At 34.3% G+C, this 13,327-nt stretch overlaps 1 protein-coding gene across 21 annotated transcripts in view; it reads right to left on the bottom strand.

Moving 5' to 3' along the window:
- Positions 1–13,327, bottom strand: part of RBM26 (RNA binding motif protein 26) — an 83,250-nt gene that overhangs the window by 14,078 nt on the left and 55,845 nt on the right. For all 21 annotated transcript variants that reach the window (XM_069602381.1, XM_069602376.1, XM_069602380.1 and 18 more), the window contains 5 exons: positions 13,021–13,095; positions 11,917–12,084; positions 10,163–10,267; positions 5,868–6,068; positions 2,667–2,753 (listed from right to left, as the gene is read on the bottom strand). In XM_069602381.1, the coding sequence (XP_069458482.1) occupies positions 2,667–2,753; positions 5,868–6,068; positions 10,163–10,267; positions 11,917–12,084; positions 13,021–13,095 (636 nt within the window). The remainder of the gene's footprint in view (positions 1–2,666; positions 2,754–5,867; positions 6,069–10,162; positions 10,268–11,916; positions 12,085–13,020; positions 13,096–13,327) is intronic.

A 13,327-nucleotide genomic window follows, 5' to 3' on the forward strand; every position in this document is an offset into this window, starting at 1 on the left:
TAAAGTTAAAATGATTCTGTTAACTTAACCTAAAGCTAAAATATTTCAATCTCTTTTCTGAGGAAAATTTCTTACTTTTCAATCATATTTGAATGTCTTTGATTATCTTATTCCTTGTACTTTTACTTTAAAATATTATGCATCTACTGACTTAAGAAAATACACATAATCATCTAATACAATGGGTCATGTACAATGAAGTATTTGGAAATAAACATTAAGAAAGGTGGACAAATTTATTTTCCTGGGAAAGCCTATCTTTTGGCTTGAGTTCTATCCACCCACATATTGGTATTAAATTTTTCATTATATATAATGAGTGATGAGAGGCCTGGCGTGCTGCAGTCCATGGGGTAGCAAACAGTCGGACACAACTGAGCAACTGAACTGAGTGATGGGACAAGTAATTTTTTGTACTTTTTAAGCATTCTTCTTTGAAAAAATTAAATATTGGTAACTCAATGTCAAACACACTAATTTTTAAATTGCTCAACCTAACTCAATCAGATCCAAGTTAACCGAGGTTGTTCTGTCACTTATTCAATCTTCACATAATTTATTGTTAAAATTTCTCTTTACACATTAGTTCTTGGTCTTTAAACTGACTGCTATTTGCTTGGAAAATATATACACAGTATAAAAATATATATTAAAAAAGTTTACTCCTGAGAGAGAAAAAGCAAAACCCAAGAAGGATGGTATATGTCAACAGATCTTACCTATTAAAAGCAAAACATCCAAAAATTACTTAAGAGGCAGAAAGTTTTTTTCCCCCTCAGTCATGTAAATAAACAGGGAGAAGTAACAATACACATTTTTTAAGCAGTTACTACATTCACAAATTTGGTAAATACTGTAACCATCTGAATGTAACTACCATTGTTTAATAACATGACTACTTTCCAGAAAACAAATAGAATATAAAAGATGGTACTCAATCTACCTATTCAACATTACTCTGAAAATTGTCACTGAAGGCATCGTTTAAAGGAAGCTCATTCTTAACTTACACTCTACAATACCTCTGAGAGAACACTAGATCAAAACTCTTTTTCAATATAACATTTATACATACAAGCTTATAAGAAAGTTTTAAACTTTAATCAATTAATTAGCTTTTGTTTTCACAAAAGACTTTTAAATAAAAAGATTTCTTAAAACTTAACAAAACTCTAGGATGAGAAATTCCTATAAAACTATCCACTACCCACCAATCTAATTCTGAAATTCCATTATTCCAGGGCCCAGTTAACACTTCCCTGAGACTTCTCAGACACACAGTCTTTATATTATAGACTACAACGTCCCAAGAATAACTCATATCAGGGAAATCCCCAGCAATGCACTGCCAGGGGATATTTACTAGACGGGGGTAAATCAATTTAGAAGATTTTCAAAACTTATTTAGACCACAATCATCTCAAAACTTTTAAAAACCATCCTACTCTTCCATTCCCCATTCATGTTAGGTTAACTGTTTGGAATGCTTAATGCACTTTTCCCAAATCAAAAGGGTATATCTATTTCTCTACAATCCTGAACAAAGAATACACAGGATTAAAAACGTTACTATGAATTCCCTACATCTCATACTCATTTTTCTTTTTTTAATCTTTTAAATCCAGAAGAAAGACAAGGTTACACATACTTCTGGTCATTTTTTAGAAAGAAAATTCAAGATCTACATTTGAAGACAACTACACTGAAAGGTGAGCACCTAAGAATTAACGCTTTTGAACTGTGGTGCTAAAGAAGATTCTTGAGAGTCCCTTGGACTGCAAGGAGATCATCCAACCAGTCCATCCTAAAGGAGATCAGTCCTGGGTGTTCACTGGAAGGACTGATGCTGAGGCTGAAACTCCAATACTTTGACCACCTCATGCGAAGAGTTGACTCATTGGAAAAGACCCTGATGCTGGGAGGGATTGGGGGCAGGAGGAGAAGGGGACGACAGAGGATGAGATGGCTGGATGGCATCATCAACTCGATGCGCATGAGTTTGGGTGAACTCCAGTAGTTGGTGATGGACAAGGAGGCCTGGCGTGCTGCAATTCATGGGGTCACAAAGAGTCAGACACGACTGAGCGATTGAACTGAACTGAACTGAACTGAACACTGAAAAGACTCTAAAGGCTAGCACTATATATTCATGTCTTGGTAAAAAGCTATAGAGGCCTAGACGAAGATATCTTGAGCTAGGGACACTGCATGGTTTAGCCAACTGAGTCTAGAAAGCAGCAGATGAGGGATGATTAAGAAGAGTAGCCATCAGGATTATTTAATTCTGCTTCTACCTTACGCTTCACCACTCATTCTGCCAAAGCAAACTTGTTTTGGGCCAGCGGAGAAAGGGAGAAAGTGAAGGGGCCTTACTGGTATTAAAAAGAATGGAAGAATTTCTGATGTCTCAAGACAGTACAACTTGTCATTCAACTTGGTGACTAGCTATTCTAACAATTCCATGTTATATATCAAAACTGCCTAACTGCTTTAGAACATTCTTTGTGGCCATGAATTCCACTTCATATGTCCTGTCTTTTCAAAATGTAGTTAAGCAAAAAAAAAAAAACCAAACCAAACACCACACTTATATTAAAACTTAACTGTAATATTTATAAAACATTTAAATCTGAATTTCAATAAATTAGATTATTTGTAATACTTACTGCTTCAGCTTCTGCTCGTGTCTTGAATGTAATTACTGCATGAAGTGAAGAGTCATCAATCTGACAATCTTCAATTTCACCATATTGCTTTAAATTAAAAAAAAGTATTTCCTCCAAATAAATATTTTGAAACATCCAAAATCCTAATGGTTTTAAAATATTAAAATGCCAACAAATATAACCCAGATACATAACAATTCAGGGTGATAAGAAAAAAACTATGAGTAATTCACTTTAGTACTTGATATTGTAAGATAAAGGGTAGTCTTATTTTCAAGTATTATTTTACTATTTTATACTTTTTAGAATTAGGGAAACTTGACTGAATTATTCTTTTTTATTTTTTATTGGAGTATAGTTGCTTTACAATGTTGTATTAGTTTCTACTATACAGCAAAGTCAATCAGCTATAAGTATACCTATATCCATCCCTTCAAATTGAACTGTTCTTTAAATAATGGAAACATTGGTCAAAGACTGAGTTTCCTTATTGCCATTTCTTTTATGCTCATTATTCTAATTCCAGAAAATGCTAAATCCTTTCTAAAGCAGATCATTATCCTCAGACTATTCTTTGAGTGTTTTTGATTCCCAATTTAAAGCTGGGGGGCAGGGGAGGAAGAGTCAGAGAATTTAAGTAATTTTTCCAAAGTAACTAAGTTAATTACCAGGATGAGAGTCCAGGTCTTTCAATTCAAAAGTTTATCTGACTGCTGTTTACTCTTACTCTACACTCCTCTAGAACACATTCTTTGAGGACATTTACAAGCTAAGCATATTAAATTATCTTTGGGTGTGCTGGATTTTATTTTTTCCATGTACAGGAAGATCTTTCTGCAAATAGCAGAAAACAGCACCTTTATCACATAAAACTTCAGTCCCTTATATATCATTACTAATATTGTCCTTCTTTCTTACCCTCAAATAAAATTAAAACCACAATCTCATTAAATGCACACACTATACAAAGAAAAATTCTCTATGGCATAGTAAAGAAAATGGACCACAGAATCAGTCAGACCCCAGCTCTGTTAGTGTTAGCTTGAACAAGCTGAACAAATTCCTTAATCTCTTCATGTTTCATTTTCCCAATCTCTACAAAAAGCACAATAAAGGTACCTACCTCAGAGAGGTGTCAAAATAACTCATAATATGGTGAGTTATATAAAGCATTCAGAATAAAACCAGCCACAAAAGAAGTGCTTTATGTTTTAGCTGTAACGTTTTATTACTGTACTAGTTCCAGCGCATAAATTAAAGAAAGCATTTCATTAATCACAATTTGTAACGATGTTTAGTACTATAGGTTTTTCCTGATACCTGTCATGTTCAAATCACAGGTTGAGATAGAGAAGCTATCTTATTTAAAGACTGACAATTTTTAAATGTTCATTACCACTACTAACTGAGTAGAATTCGAATCTCCAAACTCATGTAAGAATGAATATCCATTTAGAGGCTCTAGAATGTTTCTAAGCTTTTCTAACCTGCCCTCATAGCTCAGTTGGTAAAGAACCCGCCTGTAACGCAGGAAACCCCAGTTCAATTCCTGGGTCAGGAAGACCCCCTCGAAGAAGGGAGAGGCTACCCATTCCAGTATTCTGGGGCTTCCCTTGTGGCTCAGCTGGTAAAGAATCTGCCTGTAATGTGGGAGACCTGGGTTCTATCCCTGGGTTGGGAAGATCCCTTGGAGAAGGGAAAGGCTATCCACTTCAGTATTCTGGTCTGGAGAATCCCATGGACCGTATAGTCCATGGGTCGCTAAGAGTCCAACACGACTGAGTGACTTTCACTTTCTTTCACTTTAACGTTTCTAAAACCAGAACTGTTTCAGTCTTACCAAAACACATTCCTAAACTCACCTTGTCTGTCTGAATTATTTTAGCATATTCTTTAATAATTTCCTGATTAGCTATATAACTATATGTAATACACAAGTTTATCTAGATCTTCTTTCCCTTGGGAAGGTACAGAAACAGGGTGTATAGGAGGTATTGGGCTACAGTATCTCTAAGCTAGAAAACTTTCTGATTCTTTTCTGTCTCCCTTTAAAGTCATAAAGCATAAGATATTCCAAACCCATCACTGTTAAATATTAATCATCTAAGTTATTTCTTAAACATACACCATTTCTTTCAATACCTCTTGATGTCCTAAAAAACCAGTTTCACATCTGTAACTACAGTTAACAGCCTGGAATATAACTGTGAAATATTTAAATCTGAACATTCAAAAGGTTCAACTACCCGTGTACCTATCTACAAGCTTACCCATCCTTCAAGACCCAAGTTCCAGTTTTACTACCTCATGAAACTTGACTGTTCATTTACCATCATATGCCTGTGTGAAAAAAAGTTCTCTAAGCTATTGAGGCAGTTATAGTTTTTAATAAATTTAACTTGATTATAAATTGTTTTAGTTTTCTTTAACTGGTTTGTGTTAAACCATTATATGTAAAATCCTCTAGGATAAAGAACTGGTTATTTACTTTATATACTTTATCTAGAGCAATTACTCTAATGCTGCAGGCAAGACTGATGCTTAGTAACTAACCTTTGTGATAACATTAAGAATCACAACATGCAAGTTAAAAAGCCCTTTAGGCAGACATAATCTCCATTCTGCACATGAGCCCAACAGATTCCAGGATATCCATGTAAAATAATGGATTAGCAGGGACTAGACTCTTATTCGCCTTCCTCATACATAACTCTATTGCCATTAGACTGACTCTAATTATACCCTGGTATCAACTAAGGCATCTTCAAGATCATATTCCAAAATTTTGTCTTGTTTCATTTCCAGGTTAGCTAGATCAAGAATAGAGTATTAATGAATAAAATTCCACCTTAACTTTTAAAAATCTGAATGGCCCAAGCAATATGCTCAATTTTTCCTAAAAGTAAATATCAAATGAAACTAAACTCTAGGACTTCCCTCTCTGAATCAATAAGTTTAAATCATCCCTGTCATAATATCTGAAGGCCTGCTAAGTGTAAGAAAAGTAACATTTCTTCCAGACAATGATTAAACAAAAAACTCCTACAATTTCTTAAATAATTAAAAGATTATAGATTAATCAAACACTTTGGTGAGATTAATGTGTTTAAATTACTCATTTCATTTTCATATTTTCTCCTTTAACATCCATTACCCCTAACAATGTATCAGTATTTGTTTCGTTGGACAATAAGAAAGTACCGCAAAGTGAGGAAGAAGATCTTCTCTATCACTCTCTGTAAATGCAGAAATCTCCAATGCCCTGGGACGGTGATCCACCACAGCATGACCAGGCACACCTCGACCTCGGCCTCGACCCCTGCCTCGGCCGTGAGCTGCACCTCGACCTCTTGAATGAACTCCTCTACCACGACCAGATGAAAGAATCCCTCGCTTGGCAGCCTAGAAGAGATTAGACAAGCAGGTTATAAACATCTCCATTACGAACACCAGCCAAGTATTATACTCAGATCAGTCACACATCTGACATCAGTCATACAACTGAATATCACATTCAAAGAATGCCCTACAGAAGCATTTAATAATTCAAGCTAGAGTTTTATTTTTAAAGTGAAAGGAAATTTAGCTAATGAATTTAGAAAACAAAATAACATTAATTTAAGCAACATTCTAAAATTATTAAATACACCTTTTCTACTAAGTCCTTACTCTCCAAGACATCAAACTATATCACAAAAAGGCCAGCCATTCTTGAGTTTCAAATAATGCAGTGTTGAATATTACTTCAGAAGTGAAACATAAGAGATACAAAATACCTATACATATATGTATATATATATAAAATAAGTACATTTTTTCCCAGTTATGACTTTCAAATACAGTGTTTCTATTTGTTTGCCTGCTGACTTTAGTAGATAGTTATTTCAAATTCATTAGTTTGATCACTAACACCAGTATACAACCAATGTAGTATAGTAACTTATATCCCACTGTATCACTCTGTATGATTACCACACCATTTCTACATTCCACAAATATTTAATGAGCTCCTCCTGTGGGCTAGTCTTTACCCTCATGAAACTCAAATTCTAGAAGGGTAGAGAAATTAAGCAACTAAGTTATTTATCATATTAATGAAAACTGACTCCAAAACTGAGGAAATGCTCTACTTAAAGATATGAATAAAGTATTGAAGATCTGCAATGAAGGGGTGTGTGTGTACGCACATGCGTGCATACACACACACACACACACTCATGCTCAGTAGTGTCAGTAGTGTCTGACTTTGTTATCCCACGGACTATAGTTCACCAGCCTCCACTGTCCATGGATTCCCAGGCAAGAATACTGGAGCGGGTTGCCATTTCCTACTCCAGGGGATCCTCCCAACCCATGACTGAGAACCCATGATTCTTTACCAGTAGCACCACCTGGAAAGCCCAGTTTGCTATAAATAAGCTACTAGAACAAAAGTTCCATGAGGAATTTTTTCCCTTGTCCTATTCTCTACTTTATTCCCAGCACCTACAATAGCAGCTGGCAAACCACAGAAATTTAGTATTTGTTCAATGAATCAAAGAAGGTACAAAGAATAAGCAAAGCAAGGCAAGGATGAGGGGTGAGGGATACAGCATGAAAAAGGAACTAAGGTTGAAAGGAACATGGTACTTCTAAGAAGGAGTAAAATCCAGCATGGCTGGACCACACAGGATGGAGAGATGAGGCTAGAGGGGCAGAGCCAGATCATGAACAACTTAAGGGCAAAGTTAAAGATTATGATTTCATCCCAAGAGCCACAAAAATCAATGAAAACATCTAAAGGTCAGAAGTAAAGCAATATAATCAAATCAGTGTTTTACGATGTTATTCTGATAAAGAGAAAAAGAGAAGATAGGAAGGAAACCAGTCAGGCTATTATAATATCCCCAACAACTGAAGACAGAAGCTTGGTCTACAGTGGTGGCAATGGAGGTAGAAAGAAGTAAAATAAACATATTTAAAATATACTGGAGAGTAATATGTATACTACTTGGTAATTAAATGTATATGAATACTGAAGGAAAGGGAGAAATCAATGAAGATTTCCAGATTTCTGGTTTGAGCAATCGTGTTGATGAGTTTAGGGACAAAATAAGCACAATTTTGAACCTGTCAAGTCTGAGGATGTGAAACATCCAAGTGGAATTGTCAAGTAGCCACCACTGCCAAAATCTCTGCAATTATAAGTATTTTATTCATATCAAGACAGTTAATTTTAATATTAGCTAAAGTAATCATCTAAAATCCAAATAATAAATTTCAAAGGTCAAGGATTAAAGTTAATAATAGCACAGCACATACAAAAGTATCCTCTTGGGAACTTCAATGTCTCAAAATGCTCCTTAAAAAGGGGGTCCATGGACAAGTGAGTTTGAGCATTACTGAGTATTTAAATATGTACTTTGGGAGATACACAAATTATAGGCTTCTAGAAAACCATAAACAAAAAAACATGTTTACCATAATCTCGTTCAAACTTACTGGGCCTCAGTAGCTGTTATCACTAATACCTATTAACAAAATATGGCACTGCTGTGACAAATGAATACACTCTGGCAAATACTGCATTACTGCACATACTAGTATTAGTTGTAAACTAAAGTTCGGCCATCATAAACGAAAAACAGAAGATGTCGTTCAGTGTTTAGCTATGTTACGATAAAGAACAAAAACATGAATCAATGATATAAAGAATATTAGTAATACTATTATTTATTAACTAAAATTATAGGCCAAAATTTTTAAAATGATAATTGTCTTTAAAGTCACACCAACACAAGCATGAAATCTCCAGAATGGTAAAAACACAATTTCTACATTAACATAAAAGAAATCTATGTTTTTCAAAACTTGTTATCTTAGGCAGGACATACAGACAACCATATAAATTTTCCAGAGAAGTAAAATATAGGCAGGTTTAGGACTCCAACCTAAGGCTTCCTATGAAGACAATACAGGGTCTTGAGATAAGAACAGTGACTGCTGAATGTTAAACTCTTTAATACCCAGATCCCAGTACTAAATTAGATTTGTACTATGCAGAAAGTGAAGAAGAACTAAAGAGCCTCTTGATGAAAGTGAAAGAGGAGAGTGAAAAAGTTGGCTTAAAGCTCAACATTCAGAAAACTAAGATCATCCGGTTCCATCACCTCATGGCAAATAGATGGGGAAACAGTGGCTGATTTTATTTTGGGGGGCTCCAAAATCACTGCAGATGGTGATTGCAGCCATGAAATTAAAAGACGCTTACTCCTTGGAAGGAAAGTTATGACCAACCCAGACAGCATATTAAAAAGCAGAGACATTACTTTGCCAACAAAGGTCTGTCTAGTCAAGGCTATGGTTTTTCCAGTGGTCATGTATGGATGTGAGAGTTGGACTATAAAGAAAGCTGAGCGCTAAAGAATTGATGTTTTTGAACTGTGGTGTTGGAGAAAGACTCTTGAGAGTCCCTTGGACTGCAAGGAGATACAACCCGTTCATCCTAAAGGAGATCAGACCTGGGTGTTCACTGGAAGGAAGCTGAAACTCCAGTACTTTGGCTACCTGATGTGAAGAGCTGACTCATCTGAAAAGACCCTGATGCTTGGAAAGATTGAGGGCAGAAGGAGAAGGATGGCAGAGAGAGGATGAGATGGTTGGATGGCATCACCGACTCAATGGACATGGGTTTGGGTAGACTCGGGAGTTGGTGATGGACAGGGAGACCTGGCGTGCTGCGGTTCATGGGGTTGTAAAGAGTCGGAGATGAATGAGCGACTGAACTGAACTGAACTGAACTGATGTTGGAAAAAGAAAATCAAGTTGCTAACAAATTTAGAAAAAAAACAGTATTTTCAGACTAAGCAGAAACAATAAGCTAAGATACAAAGAATTTAATTGTGGCAACAATGATAAATACAGACAAGTACCAACTACACTAATGATATAAATGTCCCTTTACATCAAAATGTAATTCTAATTTTTAAATATCTTTCTGCTTTAGAAATCATCATGTATTAGAGTTCAATTTCATTAGCTTTTTCTTATATAAATAATCATATAACTAAACTATAAGAAACTAGTTTTTTCTCTTTTAAAAACACCCACAGCACCACCTATAGGCAAAACTTAAGTAAACATGTTCTTTGATGTTAATTCTACCACAGAAACTCTGATCCTCATAGTAACTTAATGTAACGTGTCTATATATGCATAGAACATCTCCATAAGAACACCTGAAAAAACTTTAACAGATTTTGGATCCAGGAAAAAAACAAAAATAGAAAAGGAATAAAATTTACTAGAAGTCGAGAGACCAGCTGCCACCTTTCGTTAAATACTAAGAGATTTTTCTATTAGTTCTAAAAAAATTTGCTAACCTCTTCCTTCTTTCTTATATCAACTTCCAATATGTTTTCCAGAGACTGCCAAAGACTGCTGACCAGAATGAGAATATTTTTCAAATAAACATGCAAGACTACAACAACATACTGTGTGGTTATGATGAAACATACCTCCAGCTGTAATTCTGTGTACTTTCTCCTAAGTTCAGTGACTTCTTCTCCAGCTTGCATCTTCTTATATAAATCCAGTTCTGTGTCAAGCAACTCTTTCTGCATCTAGAAAACAGCGATTAGTAATTCAGGTGACAATAATATCCTGCATTTATATATATATATATACACACACACACACACACATTTTTTATAAGGAATGCTTTTTACATATTCCTATTTAATCTATACATTTGTTCTCTATCTCCAGTCCTACCATCCTAATTCAAGCCATCAATCAGCTAGGTCTACACTAATGCAACAGGCTTCCTAACCTGTTCCTACTTTCACTGATTTCCCTACAATTCATTTTCCATATGGAGGCCAGAGTGAAATTTCTATGGACTAACACAGAAGAATTTTCAGGAAATAACTGTGAAAAGGAAAACAAAAACCTAAGGTGCAAATGAGGACCATATAGTACCCTTTCACATAAGAAAGCATACATACACACACATACCAAGAGGGAGGGAAGAGTGGGGAACACAGTGCCAGGGATCAAACAGGAATGATCATCTATATAATCCTTTATATATATGAATAGTATAACTTTTGAATCATGTTAATTATTTATTTATTGAGAAAATTAGGGTAATTAAATTGACAGAGTGAAACAGGAGAGAATTATGTCAATGGAGCATCCTTCATGGTTATTACCGTGCAACTGCTGAAGATTATTTGAAATAACTTCAAATCAATTAGGACTGTGTAACCTTCGTATCGTCTGGAAATTAATTCTTCTATATTAAAGATACACTAAGATCCTCATATATTATGAAATAAAATACTTTTTAAAAATAAAAATACAAGAAGATTAAATCAAGAATAAGGGGCAGGGGAATACATATAGAAATAGACCTAACTTTATCAAATTAATAACATAACCACACAAAAGGAAAAAAACAAAAACGTGATCCCATACCACAGTTTAATTCTATACTCTTAATGGAGTACATTGTGAGGTTGTAAAAAATGCAAACAAATTCTGAATTTTATATTTAGTTAGCTGATTAAAGTGGTATTATTTTAGCCATTCTGGAACCATCTGAATGTGCAAGTGTATACTGTACTGATACTGTTCTTTCTTTTGTTAGTGGGAACAAGTTGTCATTATGGGAACAGGTAAATAGGCATAATAGAAAGAAACAAAGAACACTGTGGTGTTAGATTAGAATCAGAAATATTAATATGATCTCATGATTACATATACATATATATATACACACAGACACACACCATGTGTTTAAGTATTTGTAACTCCATGGGTTTTTTAAAAATCACTTACTGTGAAATTAACTTGCTCAATTTCTTATGTCTAATCGGTTAATCTGCTTGAATTTTCTCCCATTCAATCAGTTCATTCTGTACAGTCACTCAAACTGTTACTTCTGTTCATTAATAGTTTATACCACCAACTACTTACAAAATAAAGCTCAAACTCCTATCAAGCATTCAAGCACATATATTGTTTTGTCCTCAAGCTACTTTTTAAAGATTATTCATTACTATTCTCCTAATTATTGACTTTCTAGCTACAATGTATAGGATTCAAAAGATGAAATCAAGTTTGCTTATTTGTATTTATTAACTTATTAATTAATAGAGAAGGGGGAGAATGGTAGCAAAGAATAGTAACTGAAGAATGAATCTTAATGCAGTATTTTCATTTTTTTTACATGCACATGCAGTATAAATAACAACACAAACTACAATACCTGAGTCTTAGTTTTTATACTTTTTGGAAGACAGCGTCCAGGAGAAGCAGCTTTGACCTCATCTTTCAACTTGGTAATATTTTTAGTCAAAACCTCTAAAGTTTTCATTATTTCTGCTTTATCTTCAGACTTCATTGCTTTGTTTTTCTCCAGTTTTGAAATTAACATCTGGCCAATTTTTAAAAACAAAAATATAAGACTTATTTCTACTACTACTTAGAAAGTAAACATAGCAAAGTAAATATAAAAATAAGTAAGTACTACTTATAGCTTATGTATTCATGACAAGGCTTACAATCACCAAGACAGCACAACAGCAGACTGGTGACACTCTCTCAATTCAAGTCTTAATCTTGGTTTGCACTGTGAAGAACTATAGTACTGCTTAAGTCTCTTAGAATACAAATTTCTTATGGTTATAAGCTTTAAATTTAATTTAATCCCTGAAAACTCATCAATTTGAAATAGCAATAATTTTACTTTCTAATCCATCTGTTGATATTACTGAGTCTAAGTATTCACACTCCAAAAGCAGTCTGTAACCCAGAAAGAATCACAGGAAAAGTTTTATGGCTTCCTTTCATATGAGATATTAGAAAAATGGAATATTTAATTACCTTCTTTCTTTTGTTAGAGGGAACAGTAACTGGCTAGGCTAAGAACAATACACTGTACAAAGATAAGAAGAAAGAAGATAAACATGGTAAGGAGTAGAAGACACCACACAATATAGATTCTATAGTACTATAGTATAATACTATAATCTATAGTATTATAGATTCTCTGAGTCAAGATGGTTTCAGTTTTTGGTGTAAAGCATTGTGATGTCTCTTTATCAAGTATATACAAATTTAAATCAGAAAAGGCATAATTTTAAACCAAATGTTCAAAAGTTTGTGTATTTTTAATATTTTGAAATGTTATAACTTTTATTACCAGACATAATTAAGAACTGACACCTAACTGAATGTCGTAACTAGAGCGAAATTGGCATCTTCTACTCCCTATTACCATGTTTATCTTCTCACTTGCTATGTCAGGCATATTGTTCTTAGCCTAGCCAGATACTGTTCCCTCTGACAAATCTAACTTTAATTATTTTACCTTCTGTGTTTCAATGTGCTTTTCTAAAATTTCTTGTTTCCTTTTCCTTACATCTTGCTGAAGTTTCAGTGCCTCCTAGAGAAGGGATCAAAAATAGTATTAGAAAACTTACTTTTCCAAAAAAACCCCACAATTACTTAAGAAGACAGAACTGTGCTCTAAATGAGATTGTGGCAAGAAGCTTGGAAACAAAAAAAAAAAATGCAAAATTTTCCTATGTAAAGCTTAAACAGTATGCAAGTTTCAAAGATTAATCAAGAGAGCCTTTCATTACAAGAGGAAAATTAATATTTACTAATATACTATG

Source organism: Ovis canadensis, chromosome 10, assembly GCF_042477335.2.
Source record: "Ovis canadensis isolate MfBH-ARS-UI-01 breed Bighorn chromosome 10, ARS-UI_OviCan_v2, whole genome shotgun sequence".
NCBI classification, from domain to species: Eukaryota; Metazoa; Chordata; class Mammalia; order Artiodactyla; family Bovidae; genus Ovis; species Ovis canadensis.